The sequence below is a fragment of the Nansenia antarctica genome, assembly GCF_963989245.1.
Source record: "Nansenia antarctica genome assembly, chromosome: 9".
Classification (NCBI taxonomy): Eukaryota; Metazoa; Chordata; class Actinopteri; order Argentiniformes; family Microstomatidae; genus Nansenia; species Nansenia antarctica.
In genome coordinates this window covers 34,727,800-34,746,823 of record NC_137679.1, presented here as the reverse complement: position 1 = coordinate 34,746,823, position 19,024 = coordinate 34,727,800, and the positions used below count along the sequence as shown (strand labels likewise).

Genomic DNA, 19,024 nt, shown 5'->3' with positions numbered 1-19,024 from the left:
TGCATCGCGATAAGGTGAGTATCAACCAAGAGCAGCAGTTAGCGAATTATATTACGTATATTTGTTTTTGCTGGACACTTGAGCTGTCTTCAAATGGCCCCTTGGCTTTATTTGGCTTTCAGTCCTTTTTCTTTCGCGGCTTAAATCGCAGAGTTGAGGTTATCCAAGGAGGAGGGATGAATTCCAACATTTTTGTGCTCGCTCTCTAGGTTTGGCGTCTAAACTTAGACACTCAACTAAGAGGATAGTGGTCGTGACGTTACAACCTTTCCTGTCTCACTTAAACACTGTCGTTTAGTTATCAGTTGAGTGATTACTCCTAATATTCAACCTGCAAGAAGAAGAATGTGTTTTTTTTCTATACACCGTTGTCATGAAATAATTTATCATAAGAAGGCGGCATGCTATTTGGGCCAGCTCGCCGGTCACATAAGAATATAACTGTTTTATTAAGTGGCTGTCCGAAAATAGACCAAGGATGTAATAGTGTGTGTTTAATGCGCATGTGAAATCAAATCCAATCCTCTGCTTCCTGCCGTCTCGGGTGGGTGTGGTCACGTGTTGAACTTGTCGTTCCATTGGCCTCTTTCTCCTTCGTGAGGTCTCCTGTTCGGGAAAACGTGACGCAGAGATGGAGACGTGACCTGTGGCGCATCAGCCACGACGTAGGCTACTGCAAACAGAGATGATGATGATGATGAATGAATGAATGAATGGTCTTTATTGTCATTTATATAGTACAGGTACCATACAACGACATTTGGGAGGGGGGGCTCCCCTGGTGCTAGGAAAAAAAAAAAAACTAAAAACAAGAAGGGAAAAAGAGCTGGTTTACATAAATAAAGGCTATGTACTTATGTAAACCAGCTCTTTTTCCCTTCTTGTTTTTAGTATTTTTGATGCGAACCTAACTATAATATATGACTGTGAGAGGTTCGCGTTACCATGATCACCCATTTAATGACGACAGTTTTGCATTAGCCTGATAATTAATAACAAATGACGTGGTGCTACATTCATGACAACCTCGAGTACATTGTGCATTCATTTGGATGCGACGTCCTTGTTTGGGGGGTCCTTTATGTGAAACATGAGCATGTTTACTGCAGTGACTTGCTGCAGCGGTGTGGTTTGGACCGGTCCTGTCACATTATATCAGTAGAGGGTTGGCCAGGTGGACTCTGGGGATGGATGGATTTCAGTGATGCATTCTCTGAGAGAATGGACTCTCGTCTACTGTGTCAACTAGGCATAAAGCAACTCTATAGTTGTCTTGGGCTTGATTGTAGGCAGTCATTTTTGTAAATGCACCTCTTAGCTGAGGTTTTAGTATTCCTCCTACATTCAGGCATGTTTGGATGCTCAGTCACTGTTATGCAAGGGATTCCGCTGGCCCCGGGCCCTGTGTAGGAGGAAATAGACGCTGGTCTCAGAGGCTCAGCCAGGTCATTGTCTAGAGGGAGCCGGACTCTATTCTGGTGAGCCTGCCCAGGACAAAGAATCAGCTGGTTTATTAGTTTGTCCTACATTGGGGAGGGGCCTTAATGGGACCCCTGTGGTTTATCTTAGAAATGCCCTTATGGTTTAACTGTCACAGTATGGCCCAGAATAGTGCTTCTTATTAGAGTGATAAAGAACGAAGTGGACAGTGCTGCATGCCCAAGGAGAGATGATGGTCTGAAAGCACGTAGGCAACTCAGACGCACAGTCAGTGTCCAATCTCCAGTATGGTGTTATGCTTTGGTGGCTTCCTGCTGGAACTTTCCAGAGTAGGTGTCACAATTCTGCAGTAACTGAACACAGGAAGAGACTAGTGACTTCCTATTACTCTCAGGGGTGTGGGAATAAAAAAGTGACTAAATGACTAAAACCAGTCTCGTAAGAAGCCAGATTCCATGATGTTGGAAACCCCTCTTGACTCATTCCGCATGCTTGAGTCAAACCTGATCAACTAACACCTCACTGCCTTTTGAGAGTAGAGTAGGAGAGAGGTTGCCAGCTCCACGTGCGTGACTGCATCATCTGCGTGACTACACATGTAGTGGTTGTGAGGGCGTAGACTGCAGCTGTGATGCTGCTGCTGCTGCAGACCTGATGCAGCTGTCGTGACTCCCATGCAGTGTCCTGTCCAGTGGCCACAGGTCCTGCTGTGTAATGCTTGGCAGGACAGCAGAACATTGCCTCTTTCTGCTGTGTAATGCAATGACGTACAGAGTGCACTGTCACCATGACAGTGCACTGTCATACCACCATGAGTGGTGTGACTTCTAGCAATGACGCTATGCTACATTCCGTAGTAAACTCCATTGGAGCATGATGCTATGCTACACACATTCTATAGTACACTCCATGGTAACATGATGCCATGCTACACGCATTCTATAGTACACTCTATGTTAACATGCTATGCTACACACATTCTATAGCACACTCCATGGTAGCATGATGCTATGCTACACACATTCTATAGCAAACTCCATGGTAACATGATGCTATGCTACACACATTCTATGGCACACACCATGGTAACATGATGCTATGCTACACACATTCTATAGTACACGCCAAGCATTCTGTGTGTCTTCACACAAGCTATGCTTCCTCTGTTATTATTAGAAACACTCTCCTCTATTTTAGGGCCTGGGGGGCAATATGACCCACAGTCAGTGGCAACATGACTACGGTGGTGTGGGTGTGTGTGTGCGCATTGGTAAACCGGCAGCTCTGAACGCCTCATGTACAGCCGCAGTATCTGGGCATGCCCGTTCCCCAGACGTCGTGGCAGCCTTGGCTGTGTGTGCGCTTTATCCTCACGGAAGAACGGAAGAGGATTTAATCCTGAGCTGCTGTCGGTGCCGTGCGAAGACAGGCTCTCTGTCAGTCCAGTTAGCTGTTTTAGCTCGACCTCTGCTGCTGCTGCTGTTTGGCGTCCTCTCGGGGACACAGGGTCACACACACTGGGGCTTCTCTGGAGGTCTGTGACCACTACGTGTCTCTTCATCCCCAGGAGGAACAGGAAGACCTACTGGTGGTATGTAGCGTAGCAAGCTAAGAAGGCTGAGTGAGCGTTGTCGAGAGAGAGAGAGAGAGAGAAAAAGAGGCTTTTCATGGTCACTGCTGTCGGATTAGTTGACGTCACTGTCATGGCCGCTCCTAGGATGTCATGTGATGTCACTCCTGGCAACCTCTGGCTATGCTATTGCTGTCAATGCACACAGTGATATGTATGCATGTCTGCATGTATGCTTGAGTGAATGAATGAAACATGGGTGTGACGGGAGATTATAGAGAGAGAGTGTTTACGGTTACAGTGAGAGGTGTGTTTGTCGTAAGGGATTGGAGAGGATTAGTAGCGAGTAGCTCTAAAGTTAGATGCGTGTGTGTGTGTCAGTCAGATGTGTGTACTAGTGTTGGTCAGTGGGTCAGCCCCAACGTCCATCTCTGTCGGTGCAGCAGGCTGCCTGTGAATGGTGCCAGGCCGTAATAAACAGCAGGCCGCCTGTGAATGGTGCCAGGCCGTAATAAACAGCAGGCTAGGTCACACAGACCTGTCCATGAACCACAGTGCACCTTTTGGAGAGCCTGTTCAATAGGGCTGTCCCAAACGACTATTTTTCTAACGATTAATCTATCGATTATTTTTTTGGTTAGATTTAACGATTAGTCTAACGATTATTTTTCCCCTGTTCGATTAATGTATCACTTAATTTTCCCCAAATAAATGTCAAAAACTTCTCATTTCAGTATTTTATTAAATTATTCTTGTACAAATATATAAATTAGGCTTCTGCACTGCAGGGCAATATTCCACAACAAAAAATATCCTCTCTTTCTTACAGTCCAACATAAAATATAATATTATAAAATATAAAAGTTAACTTCAAGTAAAAGGAAAAGTGCAAGTAATGCAGTAAATTCTGTAAAAAAGTGAAATTCTAACCGGAATACCGTATACCTCAGGCTCTCAGTAACAATCACAAAGAGCTCCAGGATGCTTTCGCTTGAGGTGCTCGTTCATTGCAGATGTACTGCTGTGATAGGCCATTTCATTTCTGCACAGTTTACAGACCACCACATTGTTTTCTTTTTTTGTAAAGTACTCCCACACTTTGGACGATCGTGGGCGAAGTCTTTTAGCTGCTCTGCCTCCCATGTTTGCACTGGTCGCAGCCATGTTGTTTATTTACGACGCACCGACGCACATTACTCAAGTCGACGTATTAACGTAGTCGATTAAGTCGACGATGTCGACGAATCGTCCCAGCCCTACTGTTCAAGCTTGTTGTGGTTACAGCCACAGCGTACACTCTTGAGGCAGCAGGGCAGGTCAGGCCACGACTTTCTCACAAATGGAGGTGAACACAAACAAGGAATAAAACTAAAGTGACCATATAAAAAGGCGATTGCCCTTGGTGGCTCTGTGCAGATTTTATTGGCATGTTTGGTACCAACCAAAGCTATAATTCATTGTTGTCTTTACCATGCTTGACTTTGCCCTTATGGCACTGTATCATTTGATGTTTACTCAAACTCTTATGGCGGTCTTGGTATCATAGCAGTATTGGTCATAGTCATTGCATGCAACAGGCTAGTAAGGCAAAGTTTAAAGTGTTAAGAGGGTCCCATGGCCATCCTATGGGAGTGGATCTTCCCTCTTGAGTCACTCAACCCTCATTGAACTCACTAGCCCTCTAAACAGCCTGTAGTTATAGTCATAGTCCATTTATTTAAATACGCAATAAACTACACCGGTTTAGGGCGCCCTGGGCGCGGACTCTAAAAACAGAGGGAAAACATGATAGTAACACAGACAAACACAGACAAAATAAACACAGAGGATGTCTAACATTCATAACCGCACACATTTAGAGACAGACATTCATACTATAACACCAGGAACATCTCAGTTGTCTTTCCTCTATTTATTGAATCCTCTCATCCTTTCTTTCTTCTCAAAACGTGTTGGATGTTTCCACACTCCCTCCCTATTGATGTTCTCCTCCGGTGTGTTTTCAGTAGGAAGGGAGGAGAGCAGATGCAAGGTATAGAGGAGAGAGGGTCACTGCTGTAGAGGGGGTTTGTGAATCCAAGACTGCAGACTTCCAGGAAATGGATTTGAAATGCAGATTTCTGTTGCATCAGCCCAGCCCTCCCTCTGTGGTCCTCACTGTGGTCTGGTGGAGTGGCTGCTCCCAGCCTCTGCTGTCTCACGCTTAGTCAGTGTTCTCCCATTAATGACCTATTCTGTGGGAAACACTGTTAGTGATCACTCTCCGAACGTGTGTGTGTGTGCGCGCGTCCGTGCATGCGTGCGTCCGTGCATGCGTCCGTGCGTGTGTGTGTGTGTGGTGCACATGTGCCTGCGGCTGTGGTTGAGCAGGGTGTGAGAATGCTCACGTACACCGCTGGGCTGCCTCTGTCTCTGAGTGTGTATAACGTCACCTGACTGAGCTGCTGCTGAATGAGTGTATTGGTTTTACTGGGGCTCCATGGGATCCCCTGTCAGAAGGCATTAACACACACACTATGTGACGAGCATGAAGTAGTCACAGAAATGGCAGCATGGAATTTTTGGGGTAATTTTGTCATGAAAGGGATATATTGAAAACTGGGTCGACAACTTAAAAGCGGAATACATCACCTTAATATAAACCGTATAAATACATCACCTTTTAATATACACAACCTACATTTTTTTTTTTACACATGGCTGACTGAGGTAGCCTGTAAGTCCTGGTCATACAGGGGGGGAGGTGTGTGTGTGTGTGTGTGCCTGGTTCTGTCTGTGCAGATTATCTCCTGTTTTAACAATTTAATCTTTTGTAGAGTCCCTTTAAAGACATATGGTCAGGGTCAGCCAGGTTAGTGTAGCTGGCATCTGTTGACCACAGCAAGCACCAGAGGAGGTAGAAGATTTGGATCGGACCAAATCTATACGCCGGCATTGTTCAACTGTGATCGGGTATGCAGCTGGCTGTGCGTCAAACTTGCTCATCGTTTGAGTCGGCATCACCTGAATGTGAATGTCACAGGTACAAGACAAAACAGTGAAGTGCAAACCCAGCTATGGCGTTTAAGCAGCCTCTCGCTAACAATTCAGACCGCAAATCATACCAGTCCTTTATAAACAAGCACAAACTACAGTTGTCTACAACTTATCCAAGGCATCTGCTATCACTCTCACGACCTATGGGTGGACATCTAACTGTAAATCTATATATGTTTTGTGAATGTTTACCCTGCTGTACCGAAAACCAAACCGTGACTTAAAAACCGCGGTACGAACCAAAATGTTTGCATCGTTCCAACCCTATTTGATACCATTCCTCATTCCATTCCATCCATTACAATGAGCCCGTCCTCCGATATCTGCCTTCCCAGACATGCACTTAGCCTGCTACCTAGATTGAACAAATGAAACCAGAAGCTTCCAATGTGGTGTGTACTGTAGGTTTTCAATCAGCGAAAGTGTTCTCTGCTCATGTAGGTGTCACTGCACAGTTTAGAACTGAAAGCTTATACCCCCTCACCTGTTGAGGTGAAGTCCTGCTCTGCAACCCTACCTGGTTCAATGGCAAGTTGGCAACCCTACATTGACCCTACATCCCTTTAGCTCTTCAAACTCCTCAACCATCACATTCCTGGGTGATAACTCACAAAGCCTGTTAGTGTAGGGTGTAGAGGAGAAGACACTCCTCACTCTAACATGCTGCCACCTACACAAACAAATTTACACACTGCCTCGGGCTGTCTGAATGACCTGATTTAACCAGTTGGTTCTACCGTCTCCAAATATCATAAAGATGTCGTTATAACACTCTTGAGCAAGAGAACGAGTGTATTTAGTAATGTGTTTTTAGGTTTCTGAGTCTTGTGTGAAGATCAAACCAATTCAGTACAATTCAAGATTTATTAACGACCGGCAAAAAAAAACTATACTTGTATATTTTTTGTTGACGTTTTGTTGTTTACTTTTTGTAACCTCAACAAAATATGTGTTTCCTATAGGGATGGACGGTTTCCAATTATTGAAACCGAAAAACCGTCAGAGAGTAAAACCGCGGTTTTCCGGTTAACCGAAAAATACAGTAAAAAAAAAATATATGTAAAAAAAAAAAAAGAAAAAGGAGCGCCAATTTCAAATAATTGAGCCCTACTGCTACAATACACTCATGTCGAACACCATTAAAACACCGTAAGCACAGTCGCAACACATTTAGGCTACTTAGTTTCACAAATATAAGTGGAAAGGCAGACTTTTGTAAGCTACACCATACATGAAAACACATGAACACTTAACACACCAGCTCCGCTGATCCAGGGTGCACGCCTGCACGGAAGATCATCTCTTGGAACAGCGTCTTCATTGAATGAACTGCTTTCTCAATATCTTGGTTCTTAGACAAAGTTTCAGCTGCTGCTCAATGTATTTAAATATTTGAATACTGCTCAATAATCACTGAAATATTAGACTTAGAATTATGCAGTGAACATACTTAAAGCTTTTCATAAAAACCACATGCCGCGAGACTGACTCGTCCTGAACTGTCGTAAGTCAATCAACAAAGAATGCCCCATCAAAATAAAAGTGCCCATGGTAGAGCTGTCAAAATAGAGCTTTCAAAATAAATGTACTAATACAGATAGAGATAAATACAGAACTACCTTTGCGTCACTAAGTGACCGCGTATCTTCTGAGACATGCGTTCTGTCATCACTTTCAGTAGCGCCTTCACACACAGTGGCGCTGTGCACAAACACTCTTGATCCGTATAGCTCTTGTTTTATTATATTGTGGTTTAGTAAATACTGCACTTGGAGTTACATTCAATGCATGATTTGTGCTATAGAACATAAATAAAGTTTGATTGATTGATTGATATCAAATCACATTTTATTTCTATAGTGCATTTCTCACAAAAGTGACCCAATGCGCTTTACAGAGAGCAGCGAAAATGATCTTATTAAATGTAAGCGAGTAATTGTAAAAAAACTTTCCTATCTACCAATAACTGAAGGCAACTATCTTTCCCATAGAGTGATTCGTTACCCTTAAATATAATCCCAATTAGATATTAATCCTCAGTTATTCTTCACAACTGACCAAACCTCTCACTCATTGCGCGGCAGATTCAGACTGTATCATTGTTATTTTCACACACGACAAACATGTGACATGTTCCAGTTTTATTCTTCTATTTTATTCTTCTAAAAAAAAAAAAAAAAACGGTTTCAGACGGTTTTGATAAAAAACCGTTTCTATTTTTATAAACCCCGGTTTTCGGTTTAACCGAAAAACCGTCCATCCCTAGTTTCCTACACAGTGATTTAGGGTTGGGAGAGAGAGAAAGGGAATCTTAAAACTCAACCTATTGCAGTCATGCATATGGAAAACCTTCCAAGTTACATGAGAAAACCTTTAAGTTGTATATCAAAAAGCCTCCCTTTCTGTATCAGATACAAATTATTTTTTTAGACCAGCTGTGGCGGTCATCCAAAGGACAACTGTCCTATCCCAGCATGCAACATGGTGACTTATAGCATGGTCCAAGAGGATCTACAGCCTCCCCAGCTATACTATAGGGTGGCTAATACTGGCTATAAAAGAATATATTTGATATTATTAGGCTCACATCCATACATTTTAAACACAGATTATGTTCAAGTCACAGTGAGTGTGCAGGGCGTGTACCATTGACCTATGGTGAAACGGGTCTGTCCTTGGACTGGGAGCACTGGGAGGAAGCTGATGAAAGCACCGTGCAAGACCGCATGGTGCCGTTGCCATGGGTGACTCAGCGGTAGAGATGAGGGGGAGGGGGGGGTAGAAGAGTGGAGAGGCGGCAGGGAGGAAGAACTGAATGTACAATGTGCAAAATGGCTCCATGTGCCCTCTCAACCTCGACTGAATGCTTTTTAGCAGAATAGAGTTTGCATTGGCTTGTTCATTTACTTTATGGCTCGATATTATCAATGTCTTGTTTGTCGAGCGGGGCTGCATGAACTGCACTTGCACTTCCTGTTTCCTCACAAAGGTTCCACATTCCTCAAACTGTTGTTGGCACAATCATTGTAATCTAGTCTGTGCCTGAAGAAGCTGCTTGTTTCCTGATTATAGTATGCTGGTGATTCATTGTAGTCAGAGGGTGTAGTAGGCTCATAAAACTACTCTTTAGTTTACTCAGCCTCATAAACATCACTGTGGTCCACACTGTTTGGACTATGGCAGCCTGGACAATCATAATTGCTGCATAAGGCCAACCATTCTGTCCACTGAATCCAGTTAAAGATTGGAATCTCTGACCCTAATGCACTCTTATCCCTGACATGACCCCCTGTCCCTTCTGTCCTCCCTACAGGTCATCTCAAGCTCTCACCATGCCTCAGACAAAGTCTCAAGACATGGGCTCCGCCTTCATCCAGACGCAGCAGCTAGGCGCCGCCATGGCCGACACCTTCCTGGAACACTTGTGCCTGCTTGACATCGACTCTGAGCCCACCACCGCCCGGAACACCGGCATCATCTGCACCATCGGTCAGTGGCCACACACAACTACGGGACCACCCTCTGGGGGCAGTCTGCCTGCCAGAACCTACACACACACACACGCACACACACACTTCTGCAGCTGTACTGTGGTATAGGCTAGGTGCACGATCTCACTACTTCCTGAAAAGCAACTGGTATGAACATATCCTGTCTCACTCTATTGGTTTAATTGATTAATCAGCTGTGCACTGTGTGTTCCAACGGTTTACCGCACAGCTGATTAATCAATTAAACCAATAGAGTGAGACAGGATATGTTCATACCAGTTGCCTTTCAGGAAGTAGTGAGATCGTGCACCTAGCCTATTGCAGTTCTCCCCTGGTGTTAAACCCAACCTCTCTCCTCCATATGTATAACAGGGCCAGTCTCCCGCTCTGTGGATACCCTGAAAGAGATGATCAAGTCTGGAATGAACATTGCACGCTTGAACTTCTCCCATGGCTCTCACGAGGTGAGATACTACTTCTAATAATAATGGATTTTATTTAAAAGCACCTTTCTCAAACTCAAGGACTCTGTACAGAAAGAGAGAAGGGGAAAAAAAGGAGAAGCAGGACGATAAACGACAAAAACAAACGCAACAAACAAAAAGGCAGCTATGGGGGATAGTGTTAGTCAGGGCCCATACCATGCTGTACGAAGGTGAGTCTAAACAGATGCATCTTGAGTCTGGTCTTGAATGTGTTGAGAGCATCGGATGGCTGGTGAAAGGGTGTTTCACAGCTTGGATGTAGCAACAGAAAAGGCACGGTCGCCAAGTGTGCATCGCCTAGTGCGGGGTATGACGAAGATATCAGCATCAAAGGATCTAAGATACACAGATACTAAGTTAGACAGACAGCTGAACAACACAACACAAACACCCAATGCTAGGTCACTTTGAGTGTCTTAAGCCCAGACTCAGCCTCTCAAATGTCTCTCCCTAAAGACCAATTTTCCAGCTTTGATTAGTAAGGGTTCTTTGTGAAGTCGGCCACATCTTCAGGGGATTTTAACATCTGTGGTTGGAATTTAAGGGGTTTACTGCATGGCAGCCCAAGGTGCGTCATTGCCATGCAGGGATCAAAAGATAGGCCGTACACTGCCGAGACTGGCAGAGGAAACCTGATCTGGGGAGGTTTGTGCCACTATAAATACTTTATCTGTTCACATCTGTGTCTTCCTGCACTGGCTTTATCTCTTCCGGAGCCACAAGGGTGGAGTCTGACACACCTGTCTGTCAACGGCTCTATAATTCCCTGCTCAGCAGAGGTCAGGCAAAGACGCTTCCCCAGGCTTGCACTCACCTAGCCAGCTGTAAGGATCCATGGCCAACACATAAGACCTCTCGTCCCCTGCAGTGTGCCGCATCATGCAGCTTATCGACACGTCGGCCACGTCATGATTTATAGCTTGATGGAATTACATTTCCATCAGCTGAAACAAGACCCAGGTCTCAGATGTCTGACTTGGTCTGACAAGATGGTCCACGACGGCCTTCAGCAAGTTAGGAAACAAAGCTAACATTCTGTACATGAACCCATGTGACACCAGTTCTCTTGACGTATTGCTGACTTCTTGCACTAGTTGGCTGGCCCACCTCCGTGATGCCAAGGCCTCCCAGATTGCTTGTAAAATGGTGCAATAACTGCAGTGCAGTAAAGCTCCAATTTGGAATGAAAGGTTGAACAAGGGCCAAAAACCTGTCACGTAAGTGCTTATGGAGAGCTCTGGTTACCCAGATGGGGGAGTATGATCCATATGAGGCTAAGCTGAGATGTATTAATGTATGGTACATCTTATGAAATGGTAAACACTGCTCCCATCCTCTGGTTAGAACTCCTACACAAAGACAGAATCCTAGCAAGCAAATACAGTTAGATACAGTAGACTAAATTGTTTGAAAGGCACTTTGATATTTCATGATAGTAGTTAGTACTAGTAGTAGATCGTTTTAGTGCCCTCGTTGGCAGGGTGAACCAGCCTCTTAAAGTCTTTCCCAAACAATGTTATCTTGATGAGTAAATGGTCAGATCAAGGTCAAGTTTATTATCTTACTGACTGACCGAGAGTAATTGCCTGAGTTTGAATTGAAATGATGGAATTTCCTGAGAAGGGGAATTGAATTTGTAGAATTGAACCCAAGTCTGGTAAATGCTATGTTTGTATGTTATTTCTAAATAGCTAAAAAAAGGCAAACAAGCTAGAGGATTTCCTTAACCTTTTAAATCCTGGTATTCAGTTGAATTAATCTTCAGAGCTTCATAGTTTGGTACAGTGATCTCAATAGAAAACAACCAGCCTTAATTTCTCACTGGAGTCCAACATATAGAACAGGTAGACGTATGACATAATCTCACTGATAATGTCTGGCTAGTCTACAGCGTTGATTGCGGTCATGGCTTTGTTTATGACCAGTAGTTAAATATGCATTATCTAATAATTGCCCTACTATAATGTGTTTATAGCTGATTACCCTGACACCTACAGTATGCTAGTAGTGTTGTACTCAGTGACATGATTTTTCCCCTACATTCCAATGCTATTTCCCACCATGTACTGAAGTGACTCTCCTCCGTTCCGCAGTACCATGGCGCGACCATAAAGAATATTCGTGAGGCCTGTGAGAGCTTTGGGCCCGGAAGCATACACTACCGACCCATCGGTATCGCTCTGGACACCAAGGGCCCCGAGATCAGGACTGGACTCATCAAGGGAGTAAGTTGAACGTCTTGAGTCACTGCCCTCTTGTTTTGTTCTACGCACATGAAGCGTTCGGCAGCTCTATCCAAGGTTTTACAAAACATTCATAATGTTGTGTTGGAATTGCTACACAAAGGTTTTGATAAGCGCATCCTGAATCAGTTGCATGCGCGACTCGCTTTACTTCATCAAAGACTTTTCAACAAAGTATTACTCTTATTCCGATCCTCCTCCTGTGTTTGTGTGTCAGAGTGGTGAAGCTGAGGTGGAGCTGAAGAAGGGGAACATGATCAAGCTGACCCTGGACGATAGCTACCAGGACAACTGTGACGAGGAGACCCTGTGGCTGGACTACAAGAACATCACCAACGTGGTGGAGCTCGGCAGCAAGATCTACATCGACGATGGCCTCATGTCACTCCAGGTTAAGGAAATCGGTAAGCTCAGACGAGGCTTTTTGCATTTGTTCTTGAGGGTCTTTGTAACCTGGTAAGATGTTTCTGAAGGTGCTGATGGCTGTCTTCTCTATTCCCCCCAGGCTCTGACTACCTGATGTGTGAGATCGAGAACGGTGGCTGCCTGGGCAGCAAGAAGGGCGTGAACCTGCCCGGCGCAGCTGTGGACCTGCCGGCCGTCTCCGACAAGGACATTGCAGACCTGACGTTCGGAGTGGAGCATGGGGTCGACATGGTCTTCGCCTCCTTCATCCGCAAGGCCGCCGACGTACATGCTGTCAGGAAGGTTCTGGGTGAGAAGGGCAAGAACATCAAGATCATCAGCAAACTGGAGAACCATGAGGGAGTGCGCAGGTGTGTTGAATTAATGCACAATAATTTTTTACTGTAACGTCTGTTGTAAAATGGCATCAGTTCGGTCCAAGTTTAACCCCATGTGTCCCATCCCTTCCACAGGTTTGACGAGATCATGGAAGCTAGTGACGGCATCATGGTTGCTCGTGGAGATCTGGGAATCGAGATTCCCACAGAGAAGGTCTTCCTTGCCCAGAAGATGATGATTGGCCGCTGCAACAGAGCTGGCAAGCCAATCACCTGTGCCACACAGGTAAGTCCACTACTGTCACTGGGGAAGTCTCTGTTGCCCTTCCGCTAGACTGGGATGTGACACTGTACTCTCTCGCGCTGCTGTGATGTGAAAGGTCACGAATGTTATTGTCTACTGTCTGCCCGCTTCACCATGTGACCTCCGACCTCCAGATGCTGGAGAGCATGATCAAGAAGCCCAGGCCCACCCGCGCCGAGGGCAGCGACGTAGCCAACGCCGTCCTGGATGGAGCTGACTGCATCATGCTGAGCGGAGAGACCGCCAAGGGAGACTACCCCCTGGAGGCCGTGCGCACACAGCACATGGTGAGAGCGCCCTCTACAGTTGGCCTCTGGTCTGCTCCCACAGTCCAGAGCCTCCACCTTGCCCCATACATACCACTAGTCCTGACCCGGGCTGTGTGTGGACACGCATAACAACTGGGTCAGAACTACTGGATGGCATACATGCATGCTGTGGGATCAGCCATTCAGACACTTCTCAAATGTCATCGTTTTCATTTGTACGATTTGTTATATGCTTTTTTGATTGTATTTGCATTATTTTCTCTGTCAGGGTCAGACCAAATTAGATAACGGTTTCTAGTATTACTGTTTTCTAAGAGATACTCCCAAGTTTAGCAGAGTGAACCGCATGGATGGATGGATATAATGCAGTTAATGCTGTCCTCGTTTCTTCTACTCGGCTAGCCTCCACTGTCCTCCTCCCTCTCTTTTTGCACTCCTCTCTGGATGCAGGGGTGACTCAGCAGTCTTAGAGCACCTGCCTTTGAGCTTGCTGCTGCACGTAATTTGACTGCGTCATCTCCTCCACACTTCACCCTTCGTAAAGGTTTTTCTCCTTGTACACATTGCATTGTGATCTGATCGGACTAAAACCACTGTCCCTCAGGGCTTACACTTGTGGACTAACCCTAGCCACTGCCCTCTATGCACCTTGTGTCCTTTCTACAATCTTGCTTTGAATGTTTTCCGTCTTTGTTAGTCTGTTTGTTTCTATTTGACTTGGCATGCTACTCACCTCATGCCTTGTTTGACTGTATCTGACCTTTTCATCACCTGTGCCTGCAAAGGCTGCATGTTACAATAACTCCAACTGGCTATAGTCTGCTACTCAGTCTAAAACCCCTTCACAGCAAGCTGGTTTGAATTGGCAAAGCTTTGTGTGGTGTGCTGTTATAGAATTTTAGAAGGATTGTGTGGTGTGCTGTTATAGAATCATCAGAAGGATGATCTATTATATCATAAAGCCAGGTTAACATCTGTTTTGTGTTGTGGCAGTGCTAAATACCTTAACTGAAGCTTGGTCATGTATCGAAATAATAATGCCTAGGCCAAGACACAGTTTGTAAAAAGAAATCCTTCTTTCACTCTGATGGTTTGTCTGGGGGTTATCCCCTTTGGCGGGCATCAAGGTTGCCAAATGAGCCTTACAAAAAATGCCCTTTTAACTATTTGAAGTAAGCTAGCTTTAAGCGAACTCTGGCTTTGGTTAGCTCGCCAAATCTCTTAGCTCGTTATTAAACCGTGAGTGAAAGAAGGAATGTTTTTTTTTGCTCCACAAACTGTCATTTTTTTATTCGATACATACAGTTGTCCATAGGGCTTGCATAGCAGGATGCTATCCTGCTACTATACTGCTAGTAGCAGGATGCGATCCTCTTACTGCTGTGATAAAATGCCTATTGGATGTGTTTTAACATATACGTTTTTGTTTAATTGGACTAAAAACCTGTCTGTCCCCTTTCTCTTTGTCTCTTTCTCTCTCTTTCTCTCTGTCTCTCTCTCTCTCTCTCTCTCTCTTTCCCTCTCTCTCTCTCTCTCTCTCTGTCTGTGTCTCTTTCTCTGTCTGTCTCTCTCTGTCATTCCTTGTATCTGTCTTTGTCTGGCACTCGTCGTGTCTGTCTACTGCACCTCACCCTGGGCTCTGCCAGATCGCTCGCGAGGCCGAGGCAGCCATGTTCCATCGGCAGGTGTTCGAGGACCTGCGCCGCAGCATGCCGCACTCCACCGACCCGGCCGAGGCCATCGCCATCGGCGCCGTGGAGGCCTCCTTTAAGATCTTGTCCTCTGCGTTCATTGTGCTCACTAACTCTGGCAGGTAGGCAGGCAGCGGAGGCCACTGGAGCTTGCACTGGGGGGGGGGGGGCGTCTGTCGGTGGTCAGAGTAGGGAAAGGCAGGGACCGACCGGGAGAGCATGGCAAACGTTTACAAGTGCACCTGGTTTACATCAGAACAGAAGTTCAATCTCTAGAATTGGGTCACATGACTGCTAGTCGTTGACACCACCCCATCCCTCTTGGCTGGAGCGGGCCTGGACCAGCTAAGCGTTTGCCATCCCTCGCTGGTCAGGTATGAGCGCCTCAAGTGTGTATCGGCGGTGTGACTGAGGTGTAACTCCCCCCCCCCCCCCCCCCCCCCTTCCTTCGGGTCTCAAACACACATACTCACACACACTCACACACACACTCAGATTGCTCGGGAAGCGGAGGCGGCGACCTTCCACAGGCAGCTGTTTGAAGAGCTGCGGCGCACCACCAAGCTGACCCGAGACCCCTCGGAGGCAGTGGCCATTGGCGCCGTCGAGTCCTCCTTCAAGTGTTGCGCGAGCGCCATCATCGTTCTCACCAAGACGGGCAGGTAAGAGTAAGAGGAGGACTGGGGACCGGGGTGGTGGACGGGGACAGGCAGGAGGTAAGGCCCCCACCCCCCCCGCAACGTCACAGAGTGGAACACCTGTCCTGCATGGTCCTAGACGTCAACCCACCCTTGATTTGATTGTGTGAGTGAGTGAGGAAATAATGTGGTTTGGATATTATGGGAGCATTAGTCGGGGGGGGATGGTGTGGTGTTTTTGGCTGGTGTCATATGCACTGGCCTACTGCCAGACTTGATTGGGGTTGCACAGACAATGGACAAAGGCCTCTCCACTGCAGTGTGTCAGTTAATCGCTTTCAGTATCAACTGCATAGTATACTGAATAATATATGCCATTTAGTTGACTGCCTTTTATCCAAAGCAACTTACATTGCAATGAGTGCATACATTTCAGTATATATGGTCCCAGCAGGAATCGAACCCACAACCTAACAGTTGTTAGTGCCATGTTCTACAACTGAGCCACAGAGGACCACCAGATGAACATGATGTACACACAGTAAAGCTTAAACTTGTCAGCAAACACACTGTATGTGTGTGTATATACACCCAGAGCTGCCAGTAGCTGCTCAGTCTTCTGTGTTCTAGAGCCCAGACAGTGTCACATTACAACCCTCTAGGCTAGCAGGTACCTGCAGGTTTCTTTACAAAGTCAATCCAATTGTGTTGGTCAGTACACATATCGACTGACCTTTTTTGAGTCCCCAACCAACCTTGACATGTTTTCCGAGCTATTTTTAACTCCCATCGAGCTGCCTTTGTGTGCCCAGTCCAGGGCGGCTTGTCATTGCAACCTCAACTGTGACTTGGCTGCTCAGCTGATTGGACAGACTGAAATGTTCTCTCTCTGCTACGGCTCCAAATGTTGACGATAGATTTGCGATGTCCACTGGAGATCTGTGTGTGTGACTCATGGATGTGATGATCATGCCAATTCCCCAGTTAAACCCCCAATGCATGAGTTTGTGATATGCATACGTGAAATTACTGTGTTTACAATTGCATGCACTAATGCAACATAATCAATTGATCTAAAATCCAATTAAGTCAATGTGACATTACCTGTGTACAAGTACATAACAGTAAAGGTCATTGTTGTCTTGCTCTTAGGTTAAAGGTCATTGTTGCTCCTAGGTTAGTCATACAGTCCTACGACGTCTCATGCGTCCGTAGATGAGAAGTGACCCGTGTCGTCTCTGTCTGCAGGTCCGCCCACCTGATCTCCAGGTACCGCCCCCGCGCGCCCATCATCGCCGTGACCCGTAACGGCCAGACGGCCCGCCAGGCCCACCTGTACCGAGGCATTTTCCCCGTCCTCTACAACAAAACCGCCCACGATGTGTGGGCCGAGGATGTAGACCTGAGGGTCAACTTTGCCATGGAGATGGGTGAGACTGGCCAGCTGTGCAGTTCTTATCCTAACATTGTATACAGGCTGTGAAAGCTGTGTTGAACTCTGACTGTTATTGTGTTGGTATAGTATTGTGTTGGTAAACGTTCGTATATGTATAGTATTGTGTTGATCTAGTATGCTGTTGACTATTGTCATTGACTCCTCTGTTCTCCGCCTGTTTCCCAGGCAAGGCCAGAGGGTTCTTCAAGGAGGGTGACGTCGTCATCGTCTTGACCGGCTGGCGCCCAGGCTCCGGTTACACCAACACCATGCGTGTGGTCCTGGTGCCCTAAACGCCCCTGACGAGACTGTCCTGCTCTACCCCCTCTTTACCCCTCCATCCCCCCCCACCCCCTCTGCTCATGGTCCCTGACCCACCCTCAAGCCAGGGCTTACAGACTCACACCACCCCCTCCCAAGGTTGTAGATGACTAGACAGGAAGGAAACTCAAACACCTGGTCTCTTCTCCTAAGGGCCGGTGGTGATGACTCGTCCAATAGGATTCCTCCTCACTCCAAGGTTCCCTCCACCCCCTCCCCCCACCCCCTCCTTGTAGGTGTGTTCTCCCCACCCCCCCCACCCCAGTATCCAGGGCATCTGTACACGCCGACCAGAAACAACTGTATTTATTCACACAAAAGCCATGTACTACCACCCCTACATTAAACCTGACTGAAAGTGCAGTCTGCATGCGCGTCTCGGCTCACGTTTGCGGGGGGGGAGGGGCTGCGGAGGGCGATGATCTTAAGAGAGAGCCCGTTTGTACTAGAACTAAGAAAGAAAACAAATCTAAACAAGTTTAAAAAAATACACTTGCCTATAAAGCGAACAAAAACGATGGCGTCCTGAAAGCAAAGGGCTCCTCTTAGAATCGCTGACCTCAGTTCAACCCTTCTCCCAAACGGAGCTCTCTACTAGTGCAGTCTGTGTACGTTGTGTTTCTGTATAGCAGTTTTCTCTGCACTGTATTTGAGTGTTGCACTCCCAATCTACTGTAGACGATGTTACATTCTGTATTATACTTGACTTTTGTGAAGGGTGTATTTTTAATTTTGGGCGTCCAACACTACTTATATATTTTTCTAACTGTTGAGAAATGCTAGTGTTTGGACGGCCATGTTAGTTGTATTGTTGACTTCAGTTACTGTTTTGTCTTTGTGTTGTAGTGAGAGAAGCCCTTTACATTTCTTAGCATTTTCTTCAGTTATAACAAGTTGGCACTTAAGAACCACTGTATGTTGTAAAGCTGCGACATGGTTCCCTAATATCAATGATGAAATATGAAATGCAGCACTTTTGAGGGTTTTCTGAAGGAAATGGGGGTGGGGCTTAGGGGTGATGATAGGTGGAGCCCTTTCTACCCTTCCTTCCTCCCTCCAATTTTCTTCTCCTGCTCACTCTCCTGTCTGTCGGTAACCTAGAATTGTGTGTCTAACTAACTGTGCACCTGCTTCTTTGATTGTGACGCTAGGGTGTAAGGTCCAATGATATGTCAAGGGTAATACAATGTTAAAATCTGGTGTACTGACCTGTCCTACATGAGTGGATTTCTATCATTAAAAGAGATGAGCACCCATCTTGGCCCTGTCATTATTGTGTATTAAGCCTATCCGTATGTTTTGTTGTCAGGGAGAGATTACTTGTGTATGTAGTACTGGGTATTTCGCAACGAATCCAT

General features: G+C 45.9%; 1 protein-coding gene across 1 annotated transcript; it reads left to right on the top strand.

Moving 5' to 3' along the window:
* On the top strand, positions 1-18,869 carry pkma (pyruvate kinase M1/2a). Its single transcript, XM_080539090.1, has 11 exons — positions 1-14; positions 9,360-9,535; positions 9,910-10,001; positions 12,116-12,247; positions 12,483-12,669; positions 12,771-13,041; positions 13,144-13,294; positions 13,447-13,599; positions 15,228-15,394; positions 17,159-17,340; positions 17,532-18,869. The coding sequence occupies exons 2-11, from the start codon at positions 9,379-9,381 to the stop codon at positions 17,636-17,638; spliced, it is 1,599 nt and encodes a 532-aa protein (XP_080395216.1). The 5' UTR covers positions 1-14; positions 9,360-9,378; the 3' UTR covers positions 17,639-18,869.
* The last annotated feature ends 155 nt before the right edge of the window (positions 18,870-19,024 follow it).